At 44.7% G+C, this 26,296-nt stretch overlaps 1 protein-coding gene across 1 annotated transcript in view; it reads right to left on the bottom strand.

Moving 5' to 3' along the window:
- LOC138981212 (uncharacterized) overlaps positions 1-26,296 on the bottom strand; it is a 128,247-nt gene that overhangs the window by 6,117 nt on the left and 95,834 nt on the right. Inside the window, exons 61-77 of the mRNA XM_070354059.1 lie at positions 25,867-26,220; positions 25,041-25,391; positions 23,826-24,200; positions 23,275-23,492; positions 22,610-22,805; positions 21,044-21,351; positions 20,385-20,538; positions 19,187-19,255; positions 7,870-8,160; positions 6,749-6,930; positions 6,030-6,125; positions 5,524-5,671; positions 4,674-4,772; positions 3,888-3,937; positions 3,133-3,187; positions 1,886-1,983; positions 785-895 (exon numbers count right to left, since the gene is read on the bottom strand). Coding sequence (XP_070210160.1) covers positions 785-895; positions 1,886-1,983; positions 3,133-3,187; positions 3,888-3,937; positions 4,674-4,772; positions 5,524-5,671; positions 6,030-6,125; positions 6,749-6,930; positions 7,870-8,160; positions 19,187-19,255; positions 20,385-20,538; positions 21,044-21,351; positions 22,610-22,805; positions 23,275-23,492; positions 23,826-24,200; positions 25,041-25,391; positions 25,867-26,220 — 3,155 coding nt within the window. The remainder of the gene's footprint in view (positions 1-784; positions 896-1,885; positions 1,984-3,132; positions 3,188-3,887; positions 3,938-4,673; positions 4,773-5,523; positions 5,672-6,029; positions 6,126-6,748; positions 6,931-7,869; positions 8,161-19,186; positions 19,256-20,384; positions 20,539-21,043; positions 21,352-22,609; positions 22,806-23,274; positions 23,493-23,825; positions 24,201-25,040; positions 25,392-25,866; positions 26,221-26,296) is intronic.

The raw sequence follows: 26,296 nt of genomic DNA, 5'->3' as shown, positions 1-26,296 counted from the left end.
ATCGAACAGTATTTTTTAGTTGTTGTTCTCCTTATATGTTTTATTCCCTTGATCCAATTTCATTTCAATACTGAGAATAGAGGTTAGTATAGTTTCTCTTTTCTTCAACTCTTGTCTCAAAAGAATGTGCAATAGGATATAACACAGCCATTCTAAATGAGGTGTGCTGTCCTCTTCAGTATTCAACCGTCACCTTCGAGATATTTTGGAATGACATACGAGGAAAATAAGACTGAGTCAATATGAATCTCACGTAATGAAATAACACTTTGAACATAGATGTACTGGGACCAGGCTACCTCCAAATCAGTAGCGGGGCGACCATCCCAAACCCGGCGGGTCACAGGAGGTCGATAGTGTACGGCCCTTCGATATAGGGGTTAGCTGCGAATAAGCTAGCTTTAGCAAATACGCAGTCCCCAACTGGCGATGTTCCTACCAGGACAGGGTGGGGTAGAGGGTGGCTCCGCTACTTCTACAAAATGCCTCACATGTCCAATGACAGGTTCATCATGGCGATTAAGAGCCGCCATAAAAGCTCTAGCTACGGGGAAGGACACACCGAAGACACAAACCCGGGCAGACGATGCTCGTCAGCTTTGGTCGGCAAATCGTCTACCAGAAGGAAACTGGGATAATTAAAAAACAGGAGAGCTGAAGACGGAGGTACTAGGCCATTGGCGCTCTCTAGACAACCATGGTGCCACGCATATACACACAAAATGATATTGATAGTGTGATCGACAAGAAGAAGAAGAAGAACATAGATGTAGAAATGACTGACCGGCTGGCAGGCAGGACAGCGTTGTTGCTGACAAGACACGGAGACGGACCCATCCCCACTGACCATACAGCTGCACGTCTTGCACAGACCGTCGCGCCACGACTCGCCAGGCTGCAACAAAACAACAAACCATTCAGACTTGTATAGATATATACTTATATTGCTATTTCATATGTTACGTGGATTTCCATTGGTCAATTGGGCAAAACTGAGCTCAGTGCAAAAGTGATATCGACCACATTTAAAACTGATATCGACGACCTCTTTATTGCTTCCCCACTTCAAAAACAAAAACACCTAAATTTAAAAACAAACAAATATAATATGAAAATGTAATTATCCCAGAATTTAGTTGAGCAAGTGACTAAAGACTTTTTGAAAGAAAAGACATTTTGAAATACTGAAAAGTACAAGAAAAGAGTGAACAAAAAGAAATAATAATCAGAGGGAGGGATATGGAACAGCCAAAACTGAGACAAATACTTTTGTAATTTCTTTACAGTAAATACAAAATGTCCAGAGAATTAGCAATATATCTAACATTGACTGACTGTCCGTCAATATTGGGTAATGTCAGAATCGTCGTACCAGCAATCAACGTACATCTAGACGTCTTGCATAGACCATGACAAAATCTCTGCAATGCTGTACAAATCACTATGCACAAGACATAAACATCAGTTACAATTTCATACTTTTTAACATGTGTAATCTTTTCAAACCTAAACTGGAATGGCATTTTTTGTGTGAGATTTGGAACAATTTGTTTGCACACACACTCGCAAAAAAACCCCACAAACAATAAAACAACCAACACCGTTAAAACAAAACAGAACAAATACACTCTTTTCGGCATAAAACAAATTTGTTTTTATTTTTAAAGACACTACACTGGACTAAAAATAAAATAAAAATAAAATTATAAATCTTAAAGGGTTCATGTTCTTGTTCTTTACTCTCTAATTTAGTCTTGTTTGCCAGGAACAACAGTTGACTTTTACAAGAACTTTTCAGCATCTGCATGTATCGGCTTTGTAATGAATCTAGAATCCGCAGATGTACTGGTCTGACCACTGACCACATCTTCAACCACAGACTGACCTGGTAAACAACGTCCATGGGTGTGGTTTGACCATCGTCCAGTCCGTTACTGACCGTCACACTGTGCGTGTAGCGACACACTGGTTTCACTGTTGTCACTGAGGGGACAGAGAATGACACGGTGAAAACACAAACCAACAATTGTATTAGATTTCAGTATAATATGAAACAAGTATGACAAAAAGCGAATGAAGATGAAAGGAAGAAAATAGACAGGGAAAAAAAAGAAAATTAGAATGTGAGAAGAAGAGAAAGGAAAGAATGTTACACAACAGAGCAGAAGAAAGAAAACCTTTCAGGCAGACAGAAAGAAGAAAGGAAAGAATTTTACACAACAGAGCAGAAGAAAGAAAACCTTTCAGGCAGACAGAAAGAAGAAAGGAAAGAATGTTACACAACAGAGCAGAAGAAAGAAAACCTTTCAGGCAGACAGAAAGAAGAAAGGAAAGAATGTTACACAACAGAGCAGAAGAAAGAAAACCTTTCAGGCAGACAGAAAGAAGAAAGGAAAGAATGTTACACAACAGAGCAGAAGAAAGAAAACCTTTCAGGCAGACAGAAAGAAGAAAGGAAAGAATGTTACACAACAGAGCAGAAGAAAGAAAACCTTTCAGGCAGACAGAAAGAAGAAAGGAAAGAATGTTACACAACAGAGCAGAAGAAAGAAAACCTTTCAGGCAGACAGAAAGAAGAAAGGAAAGAATGTTACACAACAGAGCAGAAGAAAGAAAACCTTTCAGGCAGACAGAAAGAAGAAAGGAAAGAATTTTACACAACAGAGCAGAAGAAAGAAAACCTTTCAGGCAGACAGAAAGAAGAAAGGAAAGAATGTTACACAACAGAGCAGAAGAAAGAAAACCTTTCAGGCAGACAGAAAGAAGAAAGGAAAGAATGTTACACAACAGAGCAGAAGAAAGAAAACCTTTCAGGCAGACAGAAAGAAGAAAGGAAAGAATGTTACACAACAGAGCAGAAGAAAGAAAACCTTTCAGGCAGACAGAAAGAAGAAAGGAAAGAATGTTACACAACAGAGCAGAAGAAAGAAAACCTTTCAGGCAGACAGAAAGAAGAAAGGAAAGAATGTTACACAACAGAGCAGAAGAAAGAAAACCTTTCAGGCAGACAGAAAGAAGAAAGGAAAGAGTAGACGACAGAACGAAAGACTCACTCACACGTGCATAAACAGAACATCAAGATAGGGAGGGAAAAAAGAACAGAGGCAACAACAGAAATGTATTAACACTCACTGCAAGCCTTTTTGGTACAGTTGCAGGGTTCCATGATCTCAACTAGCTGCGAGCCCTGTGGGAGGAAAAGAAAAATCAAAACTTTACATTTACACGTGGTTTTAAAGAATAACAAATGAAGACAACCCCCAACATTCGTATGAGCTGTTTTGAAGATAAAAAAGCAAACAATGTCATAATCAGAAACAAGAAGGTTTAAACGAGACAAAACTAGAATAAGGAGGTACTGAAATAGGACAATATCGGAACCAAGAAGGTTTAAACGAGACAAAACTAGAATAAGGAGGTACTGAAATAGGACAATATCGGAACCAAGAAGGTTTAAACGAGACAAAACTAGAATAAGGAGGTACTGAAATAGGACAATATCGGAACCAAGAAGGTTTAAACGAGACAAAACTAGAATAAGGAGGTACTGAAATAGGACAATATCGGAACCAAGAAGGTTTAAACGAGACAAAACTAGAATAAGGAGGTACTGAAATAGGACAATATCGGAACCAAGAAGGTTTAAACGAGACAAAACTAGAATAAGGAGGTACTGAAATAGGACAATATCGGAACCAAGAAGGTTTAAACGAGACAAAACTAGAATAAGGAGGCACTGAAATAGGACCAAGGTTAACCTGAGAATGAAACCAAATTCAGTGCAATTGCAGTGACATTCTGAAATCTAAACATGGTGGACGGGTACACGAGTAATGCATACAAGTAACTGGAAAAAAGGAGTGGTATTAAGAGGCAATAATACTTACGGCTGGGCAGACGATATCTTTCATCTCTGGACATGTTTTGCCATAGCATTCTGCAAAAAAAATAAGGACATGCTGATGCTTGTTCCAGTGACAACATATGTTACTATTGTTCAATTATTCACATTTTTAATTGCCTAGCATTGGAGTTAAATGTTAAATACTGAGAAACTATACTCTTAAATCGGACCAACCATTGATATTGTTTATGCTTGTTCAGAACAAAATACATGACTCTTTCCTCGTCCTAGCTTCCACAATGAAATCGGTTGAAACATGAAGATAAAATTCACAGTGTCAAAATCCATCCTCTCCCATCAGACAAAGCTGTAGTTTTATGTATGCTTGTTCCAGGTACGACAATGGCAGGCTCATCCCAAGCTCTACGGTTTAACATGTTTAAAACGTGAAAGCCCACTGCAGCAGAACCATCCTTTAAAACAAATCAGGCCGTAATTTCATTTAACGTTGTTACGGGCACAACAGTGAGAGTGTTCTGGCCCAATCTCACTTCCTTCAAACTAATGATAAACGAGCCGGGTCTTCTTACACAAGACCGAACACCGATGTTGTAATTGTTTTTGTTCTTCGGGTCTCACATTACACTCTTCCCGTCTTACATACACACTTTTTTTGTTTAAAATTTCAAAAATCTTCTCCCATCTAGAAATGGGTTTGGGTATATAAACTCTTTTCCTGGCCCCATGCGTGGCATTTCTTGTGACATTTCTTCAATAATTGAAACGACTCTTGTATATATCGTACAACAGAGGTTTGGCCAAAGCCTACCTGGTGGCGGTGGTGGGGTGACGATTCTCCTGTGGCCAGGGTGAATGTGCGGCTCGGCGGTTGGAGCGGCTGTAGGTGGAACGAACGTGGCCTGAACAACTGTTGAACACAAAACACAGATATTGGATTTAGTTCTAACTTTATATGATGATCAGTAAATCTAGTGAACGACCTTAGAGCAATCAATTTGCCTGGACAGTTTGGATTTTTAATGAGACCTGAATGAATGTTCCTGAAATCACGGCGTATATATACTGGTCCCACCAAGAGGTCGGCCCTAAAAACGTGGTTTTAAGAAGAGATGCATGGGATTAAAAAACAGGCGTTCCAATGTTTCTACTCCCGTTTGAAACAAAATCGATTGGATAAAGAAAAAGCCCTGTATTAATCTCTGCTGACCAGGTAGCTCAGTTGGTAGAGCACTGGACTTGTGATCGAAAGGTCGCAGGTTCGAATTCGGGCCGGGACGGACACGGGTCAACTTTATGTGCAGACCCAGAGACGGAAGCCATGTCCCACCCCCGTGTCATCACAATGGCACGTAAAAGACCTTGGTCATTCTGCCATAAGTGCAGGTGGCTGAATACACCTAAACACGCAGACACCTGGGTAGCGCGACTCCGTTGCTGCTAGCTTTCCACTAGGAGGAAGCGACCCGAATTTCCCAGCGATGGGACAATAAAGTAATGAAAAAAAAAATGAAAAAAAAAATCGCCGCATCGAATACTTTTGCAAATACAAATCTAAGTTGGTATATTTCGCTGCTTTCTACGCGTGCACGTAAAAAATGCAGGTGACAAACACATACTTAAAAAAAACCAACTTTGAATAAACTACAGTCTTAACTTACCACAGTCCAGTTCATCGTTCTGACAGTCAATGACGCCATTGCACCTGGAGGATTGTGGGATACAGCTTCCGGTGCTGCACTGGAACTCACCAACCTTGCAGGTCAGACAGTCACAGTTGCACGTGGTACGGTTCAGATGGCCCACGCCCTGGAGAAATCAATCAATCATATATTATGTATCAGATAGCTCATAGCTTGTTGATTCTGACTATGTTTATTATTCGTTATTTGTATTTTTGACCAAAATATGACATTTTACCCAGATCGAGACAGTCAGTTTATGATTGAACGGACACAAACATGCACTTTTTTGTAGTCTCGGCTGGCCGCCTAAATATAAAGTGTTGTCGGCCTCTGGCCGTCACATGGCCCAAAGAAGGGAAATCCAATGTTCAATCCTATATAACAGTAATTAATTATTCCAAAATAGTATGGGTAAACAGGTCTGTAAAACCAGACTACAGCTGAAGGCAGAAGAAGAAGAATTAGAGGAAGCGTATACACACCTGACTGCAAGATGAGCAAGTCTTGGGCACACAGCGGACCTCGCCGTTCAGACACTGGCACGTCTTACACTGACCGTTGGTCGTCACATCACGCGCCTGTAAAAAAAAGGATACCTTTAATGGCCTTTTTTCTGGTTGAGAAGCTGGTCAAAATAAAGCACATGAAACATTGGTAACAAAACTACATGTTATCTGCTTGAGTTCGGATTCAAATAATTTTGTTCTGTGTACAAATGTAACACTATTACATTTTAATTAACGTTTATTTACACCACCTATACGTAGAAAGGTTACCAGTGTTTTGATAAAACAACAGCTAATTTCCATGAGGGTAACATCACGGGACATTATAAAATGTTATCCTCTGTATCCTTAAATCGGATGCGCCAGAATTCTTTTCCGCAATAAATATAGTTGTCTTGTCAAAAGGAAGGACAAGCTATCCATGGGACTATTTTAATGACATGGACAGACATTGCGTTCTCACCCTGGATTGCTAAACTCTTCAGGGATACGAAAGGACAGTGTTCAGTCTATAATCTTTATTGTAAATTGAGATACGTGCAAAAGATTGGTGCTCAGTATACGGGCCTTTCAACGTCGTTCTGTAATGTATCGCAACTGTAGAGTCTGTATAGCGTTCAAGGAGATTTAGCACTGCATGACATTAAGCCTCACGTTGCAATAAAACAAAGAGGCAGACAAAGATGAACACTGACCCTGATGACCTTGTTGTCCAGCAGACAGGGACACTCGCTACGTGGGACACACCTGGCCCCGTCACAGTACTGACCAGCTGGACAGCTGGCTGGACACGACGTTCTGTCCACACTCGGGTAGCACACGGGTACAGGGGTGGCGCCGGGCTGGGCCGTGGGAATGGCGGTTGGAGCATTGGTCACTGAAAACAAAAGGTGGTTGTGATTTATTACAACGTTTGCAGGGCTGTTTCACGCTGCAGAATTTCTCTTCAGCTGAAACTGTTGAGGTTAAGGAAGGGAGTACAACTTCTTCCACGCTAGGTTAACACATTTGCCACTGGCTTAAAGCACACACCCTTCCCTTACGGATGGTCATTCCAATACAGCTAAATTGGACTTTGATTTTGTCACACAAAAAAGAGTTGAGTCAAATACAAAAAATCCTGTTGGGCATTCAGACAATCTTAATTGCGAAGAAGGAAAAGAAGGGTGAATGGAAACTGATAAATGAATGGAAACTGATAAACATAACTTACCAGCAACTCATATGCGTGCGAGTGTGTGTGCAAGTGAGTGAGTGTGTGTGTGTGTGTGTGTGTGTGTGTGTGTGTGTGTGTGTGTGTGTGTGTGTGTGTGTGTGTGTGTGTGTGTGTGTGTGTGCAGTATGGATGTGGCGGACGTGCAGTACTTTGGGTGTTCTTACTTCGCATGTTTTATTGTTCTTTTTATTTTAAGGTTGTTGTCATATGTTGTTTGGTTGTTTTAAGAGCAGATGAACCACACTTTTCCATTCATTGAATTAATTGTATGGACAATAGATGATCTTATGTTTTATGACATTGTAATTCTGTAACAGACCAGTCCTAAAGAAAGGGAACAGAATTTGATTCAGCAACAGAAAAGGCGCCAGCAACAGAAAAGGCGCCAGCAAAAGAAAAAGCGCTAGTCGAATTGGAATGAAAACACAAATATCATTGAGGTCTAGAAATAAACATTCTTTTACGGCAGTCCTAAATAGCCGAACAGGTTGAAGGGACATGAACATCCCACAACCAACTCTTCCAGTAAATTCCACCGATGGTCATCTCAATACAGCATATTAGGCGACAAGAAAAGCTAGTATTCAACTCTCCACTCACAGCACTGGGCGGTCTGCTTCAGGCATCCAAGACGGACCTCGTAGTTGAAGCAGGAAGGTCCTTCCACATCCTCGGCCTTGCACACCAGACCGTCCCACAGGTTGCAGCGTACTGGCTGGCCGCTCAGCTCCGAGGGAGTTTTGTCCGGAGTGGCCGTGCGGCACTGGATGAGCACAGGGTCGCGACAGTATGGTGAAGCCGCCTGCAGGAGGTTCATGGGAGTGACGTCATCGCGGACCATCAGACCGGGCTGGTGTAGGTCCAGCCACTGGTCCCACTCCACGCAGCCTTCTGTTGAGGAAACGGAGAATACAGCATTGTGGTGAGATGATGAACATTCAGGTTATCGTTCTTTACTGGTGTTCGGGTTGTAAAGGACAGGTCACAGAAATGAGAAGTGAACATGGTAGTGGGGCTCCTATGTTGCAGAATCACTCAACAATTAATCACATCTTGTGACAAACATGATACTTCGTGATATTGTTCCTTATGATGTTTTAAATGATTTCAGATACAGAGCCACTTCAGAAATTGATTTTTGTGTTTATAATAATGAATAAAAGGCTGCACCTACAGCAGACGATTTTCATACCAAAAGCCATCAGCAGTAAATATTTCCAACTCAGCAAATGTAAACTTCAATTATTAACAATGCACCAGAAGTTGTCTGGTGATAATATATACATGAAATAAATATTTTCATGGGTACTTTTGTGTTCTGTCATTTAGTTTTATATTTTTTTTTAGAAAAGTATATATCCGCAGCTAGAAAATTCAAGATGGCGGCCTCCGTACCAATGCGTGTTTTGATTGAGCGAAAACAACGTTTGTGAGGGTAAGTTTTTAAGATTACCCTTTCATTCACCAATTTCACGTCATTATAATCTTTATTTGTCTCCTCGGATCTGTTTTTGATCGGCTGAAGCGCTGAAATGCTGCACACTTTCAAATCTTGCTGAAACTGGATTGTGATAGATCTAGATCTATCTGTTGATTGAATGAAAGGAAACCATGCTCGCCACCCACATGATTTTGGACAAGTTAAAAGAACTTTGAATAAAAGGCAAGGAGACAGAGATTGTTCAAGGCATGATAATTAGTCCTGCCTATTATAAAGGACTTGACTTCCATAAGTTTCTAAAAAAACTGAGGGGGAGGGGGAGTGACTTAGCGGAGTGAGTAGGCCACAGTGACATGTACTAACTAGTAGGAGGGCCAGCTTGGGGAAAAAAACCATTCCCCAGGTCTCTACGGTCTTGTGATCCATTCCCCATGTCTCTACGGTCTTGTGATCAAACTTTCAAAGATGATAGCTAAAAGACAAGAGTATGCAATAAGCTTATGTGCTAATGAAATGAGAAATGAGTGGTTTTGAAAAAAGTGGTACCTCTCTCTGAGTCTGAGTCTCAACACTGTTACGATTTTGGTGTGTTACTTTTTTCTCAACCTTTTACTTAATTTAGGTTGACCGTGCATTGATGTGCATTTTATTTTAACAGAATATACAACTGAGGGTTACACCACACACCGGTTCCTGAGAACAAGAGTGCTGCGTGAATACATTATGAGCAATTCTGCCGGTGCCACACAAACGAGCTGATTTCACCATTACTATCAAGGTTGGTACCTAATACCTCCAGAGTAGCTGAACAGTTTGCATCTTTTTTTTTGATAATTAACAAGTATGCACACATATGCGTAAGCTACCTCTGTGAAGTTGGTGGGTTTACCATACAAGGGTCAACATTCTGTAAGCGACTGTTAGAATTCTAATGAATGTAGCGGCCAGCAAGATTTAAGAATCAGTTGGGTAACTGGAAACAGTTTTTTTGTATTGACCTTTAATAGTAAGAATTATACAAATAGTTAAAATACAATTTTTGCATTTTTATCTTTTGTGTGAAGACTTTGGCTAACTCTCTGAGATAGTAAACATTATTCAAATAAAATTGTCACTTTTCAGCTTTTGTATGAAGGGTACCCCAGGTGGATTTCCTACACCATGGATTTGGAGGAGGCGAGACATCTAAGACAGTCTGCTTCTCATCCCAGCTGATTTCAGTTTTCTGCTTATGAAGTGTGCATCGCTATGGAAAAGGATTCAGCCATTTTTTGCTCACCACATTGCCAAAGCCATTGGCCCCGAGAAGTCACCCTGCCTTCCCATGTTTCACAGTTTTACAGACTGTGATACTGTGTTGTTCTTCGGTGGTATTGGGGGCTTGACAAGTATGGCATGCATTAGTAGACATCACACAATCTTTCCTCAGGTTGTCTGCTCTTCTTTGAGAGCTAAGTACTACTGACAGGTCAGTTCAAGAGCATTTTGTGGTACTTCTGCAGGACAAAACCAAACTTCCTGGGTGTGAACAGTGCTAGAAGGTACCTCTTCAGTCAAAAGCGCTGCCAAATTCCCCAAAACACCCTTACAAGTGTCACGATCGGGTGACAGAGACCAAGAAAGCGTCACTCAGTGGAGTGCCTGTTCTGGGTCAATGTATGATAGAAAGCGCCTGTGCGTGATATTGGACACAGCAGAGTTTTTGCTGACAGTGCTCCCGAGCACGGATGTTTTGAAACGCACGAGCTTCACAGTGCAGGTTTCTGCTGTCATAGGGCTGACGGTTTTTTTCGCTGACAGCGCGCACGGGATTTTCAGGGATTGAGTTTCTCGTGTCTTTTTCCTGCTTGGGGAGGCAAAACTGTGTATAGCTGGACTGGTTTGGTGACAAGGTCAGTCACGTGTATTTGGCTAGGTGGTCTGTCAGAGACTCAAGGACGACACACTTGACACCCAGCGGCAGAAGGGGAAGGACCTAACACACAGTTACTAGAGTATGATGGTTTTTCACCGAGTATCATATTCGGCACTCTAGGGGAACTTCCACAAGTTATTCCTTTCCTCTGCCACGTATTTTGCTGAGGACAAGTCGTCACATTTCCTTCGTCGGCGATGGCTTTCGCATAAGGATTCGACAAGGGGTTCTGGACGTTTTGGGTCACTGTTGACGAACAGAGACTGTTCCAGGGAGGAGGCGGACTTTGCTTCCATTGAGAGTTACAATCATAGGCTTTTGAGGTAATAAATCATTATTTAACGCTGTTGATGAGTCTGTGTTGTGGAATGAAATACTCTCTGTTGTTCTTTCCAGGTTAGCGCATAATTTACTCTCTGTGACGCTAAAATACTAATCTGTATATGGTTTTTGCAGATAGGGAGAGAAGGACGGAAAATGGCTGTTTTGTTGTTGTAAAAAGTCAGTTTTGTGCAGGCCCACGTGCTCGATGAGATATTTAAAGATGACATGTTTTAAGGTGGTGGGTGAGGGGTAGCTGACATGTTTAGTGCACCGATGCTTTCTGTTTGCAGCCTTCCTTCGTTCGTTCGTTTCGTTCGTTCGTTACGTTCCCGTAACATCGGCACGGCTGACTCTGGCGGGAACTGTTGAGGCTACGCTAACCAGGAGACCGGCTAACCAGGAGACCGGCTAACCAGCGGACCGGCTAACCAGCGAACCGGCTAACCAGCGGACCGGCTAACCAGCGAACCGACTAACCAGCATACCGGCTAAGCAGCAGCAGCAGAGATAAAGCTAAGTGCACCATGTCGTACGCACCCCGTTGACCACCGTTGTCTTTTCGTATCTATGATTTCATTGGAGTAGTGACAACGTGGGGTGTGTGACACCTGCACGAACTAGAGCTTTTCGAACAGAACATTCTCATTTCGACTGTATTTACACGGGTTCAGCGTGTTACTATAATTTTCTACATAGTACTGGCATTTTGTCAGTGAACACTGGTTTTTTACGTGTTGAGAACGTAAAAGGAACATATTTTGAGTGAAGGCTCGAGGGAGGTGGAGAGTTTATACATAAACAGGCGTCTGAAACTTATACTTTTGTTGACTCTATTTAATTGTATGCCTGCGAGAGTGGATCGTGGTGTGGTTAGTTAATTAGTAGTAATTAACCGGTTCATAATCACCTTGAGTGATATATTGAAACGTGACACGTGGGGGCCAAGCCGGGATTTACTCAGTTAATTTCCAACTGATGAAGACCCACCAATTAAGGATAACTAAGAGCAGATAATCTCGTCAGTGCTCGACTTATTTTCTGCTTGGTGCTACCCTTTTTTGTATAGTTTTGATCATATACCACACCTTAAGCGATTCACATCTTGCAGGAAATGTAAATTGTAATTTGTGAGTTATTGTATGCGCTAACTGTGATTACTTCCCTTTCCTTTGTTTGTGAATCTTTGTTGTTGTACGTTCAGAGGTTTTCCGTTGCAGAGAGCTGAGCGGGGTTAGCGGATTTGTTATTCGTTTTACTCAGTTTTCTCTACATTGTTGTTTCGCATTCTGTAACAGGTTACTTTTCTACCGTCTTGTTTTACTTGGATTTTTCTCCATATTTTGACTTTGTTGGAATTTTGGGGGGGGAGGGTCCGAGGACTTCTGTCCTAACCAAGGCTGTGGGAGACACTCTGTTTCACCGCAAAAAGCAGCCATAAAGTAGGCTACGCGTTTTGTTCTACACCGTTTGGATTTTTCTTCTGCATTTTTCGGTTGCTGGATTTTTGTATCCACCGCTTTCATCACCGCGTGTTCTAGCTATAGCTGCGTTAGACTTACTTTTGTAATAAAGCTTTGCTAAAACTAACCATGGCTACAGGGGGATCTCCTACGAAGAGATTAACTTTCGAGACTCCTGGTAGCGAGGAACAGACAGAGCGAGACGCACGCGTTAGAGCGCGTAGTTTGCTTAAGCGCAAGGAGTTAGAACGTAAGGAAGACATAGAGCGACAGACGAGAAAAGAAGAGCTTGACAGACAAGAACGACAGGCCGAACGTGAGAGACAGGAACGACAAGACGAACGTGACAGACAAGAACGGAAAGAGAAAGATGAACGAGACAGACAAGAAAGGGAACGACAGGCCGAACGACAGGCCGAACGTGACCGACAGGACAAGAAAGAGAAAGACGAACTTGACAGGCAAGAAAGGGAACGACAGGCCGAACGTGACCGACAGGAAAAGAAAGACGAACTTGCAAGACAAGAAAGGGAACGACAGGCCGAACTTGACAGACAAGAACGACAGGCCGAACGAGACAGACAGGAACGGAAAGAGAAAGAGCAGGCGGATCGCGATCTCCAGCTAGAACTAGCTAGGCTACAGGCCGAGAAGGGTACGCTTACTCAGGCTAGCGCGCCGACGTTTGTTGCCGACCGTACGAGACTGCCGACGTTCGACGATGACAAGGACGAGCTCGACGATTTTTTACGCCGGTTTGAGCGCATTGCATCTGACCAGAAGTGGGAAGAGGCCACGTGGGCTAGCCGCCTTAGCACCTGCTTAAAGGGACGCGCATTGCAGCTCTACAACGCTTTGGAGGACGACGAGGCGAGAGACTATCAGGCACTTAAGAAGGCGTTACTCCAGCGCTTTAACCTGACTGCTGAAGCCTACAGACGACGTCTGCGTAACAGCAAGAGACTGAGCGGCGAGCTGAGTCATCAGTTTGTGGCACGCCTTAACCTCTACCTGCGGCGCTGGGTGGAGATGGCCGAAAAGGACTGGACCGTCAACGACCTTGCCGACCTCATAGTCATGGAACAACTGATGTCCAGCCTGCGACCTGAGGTGGTGACCTTCGTGCAGGAGCACCAGCCCAAGACTACTCAGGAGGCAGCCGACTGGATCAGAGTGCACGAGGACGCCCAGGCGATCTCCGGCAAATCTTCAGGCTCACGGCCAGGAAAAACGGGAAATTCGGGTTCTTCAGGACCCAAGGACGGGAAGGACGATCAGGGACACAAGGGATCGAGTTCCAGAACTGACATCCAGTGTTACTACTGCAACAAGCGGGGCCACGTGAAGAAGGACTGCCACAAGAGACAGGCTGACCAGAAGGGCGTTCATTTCGTTGGCAGTGAGGAGTTCAGGGACGTCACGAGCTCATGCACCATCCCACAACTCTGCGTTCCGTGCTCCAGGAAACATTTCCAGCCCCACTGCAACGTCTACGTTAACGGAGTGAAGGGCGAAGGTCTGCGGGACACAGGGGCAGACATGATAGTGGTTCGGGCGAGTCTAGTTCCAGCTATGGCCTACACAGGAGACAGCATCAGGGTGAGAATGGCCGAGGCATCTCACGCTTACGACTTGAACACGGCAGTGATCAAGGTCGTAACCCCGTTGTTCACGGGGACCATTGTGGCCGTCGTCATGGACGATCCTCCATGCGACCTGCTCATTGGAAACCGGGTTCAGTTTGTGGACGGCGTCACCAGGGAGGTTCCCGTTTATCGGTCTCCCGACGTCATTTCAGTGCTCACGCGGGCACAGGCGGAGCGAGAGGACAAACCTCTCAAACCCCTACCTGCTGCACGAGCTGCCCTGGGGAACGTGACCCCCGCGCTTCTCGCGAAGGCTCAGGATTCTGACCCGACCTTAGCTACTCCTCGGGAGCACGCGAAGTCGGGGAAGGTGAAGCTGAGCGGGAAGCATGGGAGGTCAAAGTTCCTCAGGGACAAGAAGTTGCTCTACCGTGAGTTCAGCAACCAAGAAGGTACATTCAAACAGGTTGTCGTGCCTCGCGAGTTTCGCGAGGGTGTCATGGCAACGGCACACGACTCGATTCTGGGAGGTCATCTTGGTACCAAGAAGACCACGGATCGTGTCTGGCGCCACTTTTACTGGCCAGGCATCTGCACGGATGTCCGACGTTTCTGTGCGTCCTGCGATAAGTGCCAGAAGGTGGTTGCCAAAGGAAGGGTGAGGAAGGTCCCCTTAGAGAAGATGCCGCTCATCGACGAACCCTTTCGTCGGGTGGCAGTGGACATCATCGGGCCCATCTTGCCTGCGTCTGAGGACGGAAACAGATACATTTTGACCATGGTGGACTACGCTACTCGATACCCAGAGGCGATCCCTCTGAAATCGATTGAAGCCACGCGAGTAGCTGAGGCTCTGGTTACTATGTGGTCCCGGCTGGGAATTCCATCAGAGGTACTCACCGACAGAGGCACGCAGTTCACGGGAGGAGTGATGGCGGAGGCAGCACGACTGCTATCACTGGAGCAGCACTTCACCACTCCTTACCATGCTCAGTGCAACGGACTGGTGGAAAGGTTCAATGGCACCTTGAAGACCATGCTGAGGAAACTAGCTCAGGAGAAACCACGCACGTGGGACAGGTACATCCCAGCATTGCTTTTTGCATACCGCGAGGTTCCTCAGGAGAGCTTGGGTTTTTCCCCATTTGAGTTGTTGTACGGCAGACAGGTACGCGGTCCCATGGCTATCCTGCGTCAAGCTTGGACGGACGAAGAAGCTGACGAGGAGGTGCAGACGACAGCGACCTACATCGTAGAACTCAGGAACAGGATTGAAGAGACCTGCAAATTGGCTCAAGAGAACCTGGGAAGAGCAGCACAGCGTTACGCGCGAGGATTCGACCGCAAGGCACGGCCGCGCAGCTTCAAGATTGGAGAACGGGTGTTGCTACTTCTACCTGTCAAACACAACAAGCTACAACTGCAGTGGCAAGGACCTTTTGAGGTGACAGCGAAAGTGGGCCAAAACGACTACAGGATCGTCATGAACGGGAAAGCACGCCTGTACCACGCCAACCTGCTGCGCGCCTACATAGAGAGGACAGCCTACAGGGAGAAGAACAAAGACCAGAAGAACAAAGACAAGAAGACAGAGAAGGTTGCAGTCATCAGGGGTGAAACGAGGGGTTGCTCGTTCTTGAGGACGACCTTTCTGTCTGGAAACAGACCATCAACCTCTGCAATATCTTCAGGTTGCAAGGTTGGCAAACGCCAGACTTATGCGCTGGGCGTTGATTCTCCAACCGTACCAATTCACGGTACGCGTCATTCCGGGCGCCAACAATGTTGGAGCTGACTTTCTCTCTCGGGCTGTAGAGGAGAACATGACTGTGAGCGAAACCGAGGTTTCGTCTTGAAGAGGGGAGGTGTGTCACGATCGGGTGACAGAGACCAAGAAAGCGTCACTCAGTGGAGTGCCTGTTCTGGGTCAATGTATGATAGAAAGCGCCTGTGCGTGATATTGGACACAGCAGAGTTTTTGCTGACAGTGCTCCCGAGCACGGATGTTTTGAAACGCACGAGCTTCACAGTGCAGGTTTCTGCTGTCATAGGGCTGACGGTTTTTTTCGCTGACAGCGCGCACGGGATTTTCAGGGATTGAGTTTCTCGTGTCTTTTTCCTGCTTGGGGAGGCAAAACTGTGTATAGCTGGACTGGTTTGGTGACAAGGTCAGTCACGTGTATTTGGCTAGGTGGTCTGTCAGAGACTCAAGGACGACACACTTGACACCCAGCGGCAGAAGGGGAAGGACCTAACACACAGTTACTAGAGTATGATGGTTTTTCACCGAGTATCATATTCGGCACTCTAGGGGAACTTCCACAAGTTATTCCTTTCCTCTGCCACGTATTTTGCTGAGGACAAGTCGTCACATTTCCTTCGTCGGCGATGGCTTTCGCATAAGGATTCGACAAGGGGTTCTGGACGTTTTGGGTCACTGTTGACGAACAGAGACTGTTCCAGGGAGGAGGCGGACTTTGCTTCCATTGAGAGTTACAATCATAGGCTTTTGAGGTAATAAATCATTATTTAACGCTGTTGATGAGTCTGTGTTGTGGAATGAAATACTCTCTGTTGTTCTTTCCAGGTTAGCGCATAATTTACTCTCTGTGACGCTAAAATACTAATCTGTATATGGTTTTTGCAGATAGGGAGAGAAGGACGGAAAATGGCTGTTTTGTTGTTGTAAAAAGTCAGTTTTGTGCAGGCCCACGTGCTCGATGAGATATTTAAAGATGACATGTTTTAAGGTGGTGGGTGAGGGGTAGCTGACATGTTTAGTGCACCGATGCTTTCTGTTTGCAGCCTTCCTTCGTTCGTTCGTTTCGTTCGTTCGTTACGTTCCCGTAACATCGGCACGGCTGACTCTGGCGGGAACTGTTGAGGCTACGCTAACCAGGAGACCGGCTAACCAGGAGACCGGCTAACCAGCGGACCGGCTAACCAGCGAACCGGCTAACCAGCGGACCGGCTAACCAGCGAACCGACTAACCAGCATACCGGCTAAGCAGCAGCAGCAGAGATAAAGCTAAGTGCACCATGTCGTACGCACCCCGTTGACCACCGTTGTCTTTTCGTATCTATGATTTCATTGGAGTAGTGACAACGTGGGGTGTGTGACACCTGCACGAACTAGAGCTTTTCGAACAGAACATTCTCATTTCGACTGTATTTACACGGGTTCAGCGTGTTACTATAATTTTCTACATAGTACTGGCATTTTGTCAGTGAACACTGGTTTTTTACGTGTTGAGAACGTAAAAGGAACATATTTTGAGTGAAGGCTCGAGGGAGGTGGAGAGTTTATACATAAACAGGCGTCTGAAACTTATACTTTTGTTGACTCTATTTAATTGTATGCCTGCGAGAGTGGATCGTGGTGTGGTTAGTTAATTAGTAGTAATTAACCGGTTCATAATCACCTTGAGTGATATATTGAAACGTGACAAAGTAACGTGCTGTTGCAGGACATGAGTTTGAGAAGAGCAATCTACCAATTAGACTACGTCAGTAAATATACAATCAGGCAAACAACCCAACACCAATTGTGGGGCTGGCAGTCCAAGGCTGGAAAGTGGGAGTTATTTTGGACGAGCCTTCAAGAGGTATCCAGCATGTGCCGAGAACGCATGAAGTGTGGAAGTGCTGTACAACAAAACGCTGCAAATGCTGCAAAGAAGAACTGAAGAGCTCTGCTCTCTGCAGCTGTGCTTGCATGCCTGTGAAAATCAGCAAATTAAACTGTGTAAAAATATTATTGCACCCATTTTCGTACCCCAACTCAAACATTCATTCCCGTATCATTTTATTCAAACTTTTTATGCCAGTAAAGGCTCTCACAAATGGCACATCTTTCAGATAAAAGAAGATTTAGTTACAGGGGTCACATGACCGCCGCCAAATAAGGGTACCCTCAACGTGGCAAAGGGGATGTGATCACAACTTTAGGTACCCATTAAAAAGTCTAAAAAAATTCATGAGGCACAACATCTATCCAGAACAGGATGAATACTTGTTAGTGTTATGTCATTATTATACCTTTCATTTTTATCAATTTGATTTTTGGGGTACCCTTATTTAGGCGGCGGTCACATAACCCATGTAAATTCAATCTTTTATATTAAAAGAGTTCCAGATAGCCACGTTGTGTGCCCTTAATAGCATAGACAAATGGAATAAAATGGCACAGGAATAAATGTTTTCGTTTTGGTACGAACATTTGTGCGATAGTTTTTTGTTGGCACAGGTTAGGTAAGCCAACGATTCTTCAACCCTGCCACCCACGCCGTCCAACCAATTGCTGCACCATTGATCATGTATACATGTATTGTTATGTTTTAACAATTGTTTCTGTTAGTTTCTATTGCAAGAGAATGACTTGTAGCATCAAATACGCCTGAATACCTTTTTCACAGGCGGCCATTTTGATTTTTTTTAAAAACTACTGATTTTTAAATTTTTCTCGGTTCCTCTGTATCAGGTTTTGTTAAGCACATAAAACCATACATTTATACTAAATTTGGTGTTTGTCACATGAAATGAAATATGCCTAACATACCCAACCGTTTTTACTGGCGGCCATTTTGAATTTTGTTAAAAAAACAACCGATTTTTTAATTTTTCGCGGTGGCTCTGTATCAGGTTTTGTTAAGCACATAAAACTGTACATGTATGCCAAATTTGGTGTTTGTCACAAGAAATGATTGATTTTGCAACATAGGAGCCCCACTATGGGAAGTCTGAATCGTCACGGTAGTTCGATTGGTATCATCGTTATCACCGTCGTAGTTTGTCGTTGACTGATATCCCTATTGATATGTTACCATCTTGGTTGCCTCTTCCTTTTTTCTTGTTCTTCTTTTCCAAGACACCGGAAGTCATTTTGAGAGCAGTGGACCGAAAGGCCGAAAAGGAGCAGATCAATCTTTTTATGTCGTCAGATGAAATTGAAATCAGGATTCTTAGTCCCGAACTACTTATTAAGATCGTATTCAAAGTAATAATATTGCTCCCTTTGTCTCCAGGTTTATGGTTACAACAACAGCAAGACATATTTTCCTTAAAGCAAAAAAACAAACAAACACCAAACAAACAAACAAACAAACAAACAAACAAATCAACAAACGAACAAATACATCAACAAACAAAGAAACAAAAGAGCAAAGCAAGGAACAGAATTAGAAGTCCTCACCAAGCTCAGCAGGTACAGGTTTGGGTGTGGCTCTGGGGCTGGCGGTGGGAATAGCCGTCGGAGCAACGCCTGGAAAACACACAATTACAATGTCAATATCACGAACGCTCGTTGCTTTCTCAATCTAAACGTGGAAAACAAAATGACGGTTGGTGAGATAAACAAAGTTCAAACAAGAAATATGTCTGTACTTACCAAGACAAAGACAGCAACATTTGTCAAATCTACATTTAATCACATATTCTTGGAAGAATGGATAGCCTACGAAGTAAGTTACAAAGCATGTATTTCTACCAACAAAATGCAGAAATCCATGCACATTCGTCAAGGCAGTGTCTCAGACGTGTTTAAAGTTTCAAACCTGTGTAAAAATAAACTTCGCCGACCAAGGACTCTTACTTATACACTTATACTGAGAATGTGCATGTAACCAGCACGAGATGGCTGAAATGACTCTTTGTAATTGCTAACGTATTTCTCCATACGGAACTAAACCTAAAAATGTCAAGAGATGGAAAGCAAAGAATACATGATATTCAAAAAGTTAAAATAAAGTAAATCTCAATACATTTACTTATCTGATTGCACATTTAGCATGGTCGCAATTAAAACCACCTCGCGCCCCCTAATTGGCGTAGAGGCGCGTCCCCCGGGTGGTGGATGGGGGAGCCTTCTCTACTAATTTCTGAGAGAAGGTCGCATCACTCTCGATGCCGTGAACCTAATTAGGATCTTTTTCTTGTTTCTTCTCTATTTCTGCCTCCCCAAAGTCCTTTTACTTTCCTTTTCTCACCCATAAAATTCTTCACTTATTACCCTTGTTAAGTGGTTCTTGTATAGAATATAGTCAATGTTTGTAAAGATTTTAGTCAAGCAGTATGTAAGAAATGTTACGTCCTTTGTACTGGAAACTTGCATTCTCCCAGTAAGGTCATATATTGTACTACGTTGCAAGCCCCTGGAGCAATTTTTTGATTAGTGCTTTTGTGAACAAGAAACACTTAACAAGTGGCTCTATCCCATCTCCCCCCTTTCCCCTATCCCATCTCCCCCCTTTCCCTCGTCGCGATATAACCTTCGTGGTTGAAAACGACGTTAAACACCAAATAAAGAAAGAAAGAAAAGAAAGAATTAAAACCAATTGCTTGACCTAACACTAATCCATGTCGAGCTAGATAACTTTAACATCAATTCTTACCAGTGGGGTAAGCCTCAAAGCAGCCCTGCAGCTCAAAGCGCAGCGCAATGCGTCCCTCCCACGTCACTGGGTTGATTCTGACGTAGCGAGCTCTGATAGGCTGGTTGAACATGTTCTGAACCGGTGTAATGGGATCGCTGTTGCCTACGAATACCTGTTCAGAAATAAATAAATACAAAATGATTGAGCAATGTTTTTTGTTCGAAAACTGAAATCATGATCAAGAAATCTTTAGTCATGAGTGGGTAAATGGTTAGAGCCATCGTTGTGTAGCAACTTTTTTTTTAACGCCAATTACTGTGTGGTTACTGCGATTAACTAATAGTTTGATAACTGTTTAGTATTTCAAACAATTCAATTCATATAGAATTAGAGGTAAATAACTATTTAACTAGTCTTCATTATGTCCAAAGCGTCTTTCTCTCTTACACTATCTCACGCACACACACACACACACACACACACACACACACACACACACACACACACACACACACACACACACACACGCACACACACACACACACACATTTCCCACTCCCTCCGTCTTTCACTCATCTCTCCCACACATGCACGAGCAAATAGGCATAATCACAAAACACAAGAAAACACCACCACAAACAAAAACAACCAACAAACGAACAAATAAACTCCCTTACCTTGTCGACGTCTCTCTCTTCGCGGTACATGTTCCACTCGCGTCCATCCAGCGAGTACAGGACCCTGTAACCAGTGACGTAGCTCGGTGCGTCACCGCGGCCCTGTGTCGTCACACCAGTGACGTAACGAGGGACCAAGAAATCGACCTGCACGAACTGATGCGTGTCGTCGCGGGTGGGTAGCCAGGAGATGTGACTGTCAAGGCGTGCTCCTTGTGACACGTGGCTGACGTCACGGGTGGATGATGCGGAGATCATGTCGTCACGGATAAACCCGTTCTGCATTCCCATGTCGACCACGCAGGTTTCTGGAAGGTACAATACAATACAATACAATACAATACAATACAATACAATACAATACAATACAATACAATACAATACCATACGAGCAAGAAACACAAGGACTGGGTGGCCGAGTGGTAACGCACTTGCGCTCGGAATCGAGAGGTTGCGTGTTCGACCCTGGGTCGGGCCGCTATTTTCTCCCCCCCTTTCCTAACCTAGATGGTGGGTTCAAGTGCTAGTCTTTCGGATGAGACGAAAAACCGAGGTCCCTTCGTGTACACTATATTGGGGTGTGCACGTTAAAGATCCCACGATTGACAAAAGGGTCTTTCCTGGCAAAATTGTATAGGCATAGATAAAAATGTCCATCAACTACCCGTGTGACTTGGAATAAAGGCCGCGAAAGGTGAACATTCGCCTAACAGGCTTGAGGTTTGCTGGTCGATGTGAATGCGTGATATATTGTGTAAAAAATTCCATCTCACACGGCATAAAGCGCTTTGAACTTCGGATAAGGCGCTATATAAATAAAGAGAATAATAAAAAAAATAAAAACAGCACTCGAAGCAGAACGGCTTCTCTCTCTCTCTCTCTGTTGCTTCAACGTTCAACCTTCAAACGGAAATTGCACCTTTCCAGTTTACCATCTGTACAAACTGCACGGTCGCACAGATTTTGCATACTAAATATCGAGTACTCCAGTAGTCACCAATGCGTTTCTTCGCTACTTGCCGAGAGTGAGTAAGTGACTGTGTTCCCGGGGCGCCAGACATTGTACATGTAGTGATAAGCAATAATTCGTTTCTAAGATCATATTTTAGATGGCTACCTTCTTCTTCTTCTTCTTCTTCTTCTTCTTCTTCTTCTTCTTCTTCTTCTTCTTCTTCTTCTTCTTCAGCGTTCCAGAATGTTCTGGTTACGTGTGAGCTCGTTTGCCCTTTTGGGTTCCCCAAACTATACTCTGAGAGCATAGTCAGCTTCACTCCGCTTTCGTTGAGTAGGCATGCTGGGTATTTTCGTGTTTCCATAACCCACCTAACTCAGACATGGATTACAGGATCTTTTCCGTGCGCACTTGGTCTTGTGCTTGCGTGTACACACGAAGGGGGTTAAGTCACTAGCAGGTCTGCACATAAGTTGACCTGGGAGATCGGACAAATCTCCACCCTTAACCCACCAGGCGGCAGCGACCGGGATTCGAACTCACGACCTCCCGATTAGGAGGCCGACGTCTTACCACCCGCCCGTATAGATGGCGACCAAACTAACTGCACTCACCGGGCAGGCTTGGAGGGGGTCTGACAGTGACCACAGGTCGTTGCTGAGGTCCGGCTGTGGGAACTTGACCGCCGCAGTCCTGACCGCGGGGCTCGCACAGGAAGCGGACCTGGTAGTCTGGGCACGTGACGTCATCGGGCAGGTCGTCGTGACGACACACCAGGCCCTCATAACGCAGGTCGCACGTCACAGCGGCCTGCACCAAGTTCAACGAATTTGGTGGTTATACACAGTGTAACTCCGAGGTAGCATTTTTCATAGCCACAGCGGAAATATTAAATGTTGCTGTTAAAAAAAATTGCATATAACCTGACCTGTGTTATGATGCAGTGGACATTCAATGTGTTACGTCGTTGCTAAATCTTGACAAATATGCTACATTCACAAGAATCTTCTGTAAAGTTGACCGACTAATCAACAGAACAACCAACCGACCAAACAACCAACCAACCAATAAACTACTATATCACTCACTCACTCACCCAGTTACGCACTCATTGACTCACTCACTCACTCACTCACCCACTCACTCGCTCACTCACTCACTCATTCACTCGATCAGTCAATCAATGAACCCGTCATTCTTTCAAGAAGGAAAATGTTGCATTCGTCTGCCAGTCAAGTATACGTGTGTATGCGCTATTCAGGTCATCAGCAGACTTTACCTGGACCCTCTGGTCAGGCTGCTGACCGCTCACAGGGGTACACTCGATGGCAGTGATGTCCTGGGAGGCGCAGAACTCCTCTGTCTTCCTCAGAGCCGTCACGGTCTCCGTCTCGCCGGCCGCTGAGGGCTTGTGGCCACTCATCCATGACGTCCAACCGCACGTGGCTGTTGGTTCTCTGGGCTTCACAGTCGGCTCTTGGTCGTTGTTCACGATCGCTGGATGAAAGAAAAGAGATTGGGTGTTTTCATTGATCAAGGAGTGAAAACTGAGGAGAGGCGAAAAAGAAGCTGAGAGAGAAAGAGAAGGAAGAGGGGTGGGGGGGGGGGGGGGGGGGGGAGAATTTAATTGAATGGCTTCAGGTTTGGCTCTTACCAGGTTGTTGTAAATGTTCATATCTGCTTGACGAAAAAACCCGAACCCAGCCAACCACCAACCAACCAAATCACAAAGCAATCAACTGCAGATCCAACCAACTAAGTAATAACACAAACCCACTGGAACAAATAAAAACACTTCAAATCAAACATTCTCGACGAAGGCCAACTTACGCGGACAAGAACACTCGTATCTGATCTTGTAGTCGCTGCAGGGGATGGGGTCGTTGTCGACGTTATTGCACGTGAGTCCTCCCTCTGTTGTACAGGTGAGGATCTCGCCACTGCTGTAGTACTCGATGCCGTCCACCGTCTGGCAGTCGATTTTGCTGATGGTGCCGCCGGGACAGAATGACGTCAGCTCTGATGACGTCATCTGCTCGTGGTCACCGTCACCAGCGTCAGGCGTATCCTTGTTGATCCAGGCAGACCAGCCTCCAACGCATGGCTGTGCCGGTGCGGGTGTCGTAGCTGCTGGTGGTTTTGCGGCTGCCGTTGTCGTTGCTGCTGGGGCGACAGTTGTTGCCGCGGGACCCTGGTTGTTTGGTGCTGAAAGAGTCATGGAGCTTTTACAGATTGTTAATGGGGTGTGTGGCCTGCGTGCGGACACATCGGTACACGACAGTAGGGGAGTTAGGGAGGAGTGGGGGGGGGGGAGGGGGGAGGGGGGATTGGGGGAGGGTATTAGAAAGGGATGGGGATGGTGGGGGTTTGAGTGAGTATGGAACAGGTGGATCAAACGGATTGTTATGGGGGTGAACAGACATGCAGGCACTGCAGGTCAAGACGAGCGGGAAACTTACATAGCTGTAATACATTTGGTGCACAAAAGATTATTTCTGAAATCTTTAGGAACCTGTTTGTTTCTTTTTTTTAGGGGGGGGGAGGGAACTGTTTACAAGTGAAAAAGGATAACAGTCTTTGCGGCGCTCCTCCTATTTTAAACTATGAATTGTTTCGAAAATCAACATTTGCCTTCAGTAACAAAAGTTTGAAAACTGATACTGGAGATTTTACGAATTAAAGAAGACAGCATATATCATACCCTCATATCTTCACAGATAGCCCTGCACAATAACATTGATTTAAAAACAGTATAAGCTATAACTATTAGCGCTTGGAACTATTTTAGGATTTGCGCCCTATAAATACCTGCAGTAATATTATTATTTGATGGCGATACCCCAAACTATAAGAATTGTTATTTCTCTTTGAGAAATACACACGGCTGTTGAAACGCGCACGAAAAATAGCACCCCTCAACCATAGCCGGCCAGACAGTATAGGCTTATATCCGGAGTCTTTGAAATTGCATTTTCAGATCCCTAACTGAGACAAGTGTGGGATTGGGAAAGAGAGAAATGCAAGTGATGTGTGTTGTCTACTCACAGCACGTGCATTCGTATTGAATCTTGTAGTCGCTGCAAGGGATGGGGTCGTTGTCGGCGTTATTGCACGTGAGTCCTCCCTCCGTTGTACAGGTGAGGATCTCGCCACTGCTGTAGTACTCGATGCCGTCCACCGTCTGGCAGTCGATTTTGCTGATGGTTCCACCAGGACAGAATGACGCAATTTCTGCTAACGTCATCTGCTCGTGGTCGCCGTCACCAGTGTCAGGTGAGTCCTTGTTGATCCATCCAGACAGTCCGCTCTTGCACACAGCTGTCGGTGGCTGAGTTGTCGTCGTTACGACCTTGATGGTCGTGGGCGGTACGTATGCAGTCGTCGTCGGCATCACAACTGAAAAGGTTACATGTTTTAAGCTGCAATTTCACCTGTTGACAATACTTCGAGTTACCCCAAGTTATATATCTCTCCTCCACGCTCCTTCCAGCGGTCCTTGAAGAATAGCAGAGATAGACAAAGAGAGATAAAGAGAAATTCTTCTTCTTCGTCGTTCGCTTTAAAGAGAAATAAAGAGAGAGATAGAGCGAGAGAGGGGAGGGAGGAAGAAAGAAAGAGAGAGAGAGCGAGTGAGGCGGGAAGAGAGTGAGAGAGAGAGAGAGAGAGAGAGAGAGAGAGAGAGAGAGAGAGAGAGAGAGAGAGAGAGAGAGAGAGAGAGAGAGAGAGAGAGAGAGAGAACTAATTGGAGACAGACAAAGGAAAGAGTAAGAAAAGTAACCTACAATTTAAACAGATAGCGAAGAAAGATACCACGGTTTCGAGGTGTATCTGGACAGTAGAATACAGTAAATGTCTTTTGCAAATAACTCACCAGGGCATGTACACTCGTATCTGATCTTGTAGTCGCTGCAGGGGATGGGGTCGTTGTCGGCGTTGTTACACTCCAGACCTCCGTCCGTTGTACAGGTGAGAATCTCGCCACTGCTGAAGTACTCGATGCCGTCCACCGTCTGGCAGTCCACTTTAGTCAACATTCCACCGGGACAGAATGACGTCAGCTCTGATGACGTCATCTTCTCCAGGTCTCCATTACCGGTGTCAGGTGTGTCCTTGTTGATCCAGTCGGACCAACCGGTCTTGCACACAGCAGTCGGTGGCTGAGTGGTCGTCGGTACAACCATGATGGTAGTGGTTGGGGCAGTCGGCTTCGTCGTCGGAATGACGGCTGGGGACAAAAGATCCAAGTATTATTCATAACATCCAGAGACAGAGCCAGATTCAGAAACAGAGAGATAGAGATA

The sequence above is a fragment of the Littorina saxatilis genome, linkage group LG12 (assembly GCF_037325665.1).
Source record: "Littorina saxatilis isolate snail1 linkage group LG12, US_GU_Lsax_2.0, whole genome shotgun sequence".
Taxonomy (NCBI): domain Eukaryota; kingdom Metazoa; phylum Mollusca; class Gastropoda; order Littorinimorpha; family Littorinidae; genus Littorina; species Littorina saxatilis.
Note: the sequence above shows the minus strand (reverse complement) of the source record. Positions and strands in the feature narration are given on the sequence as shown.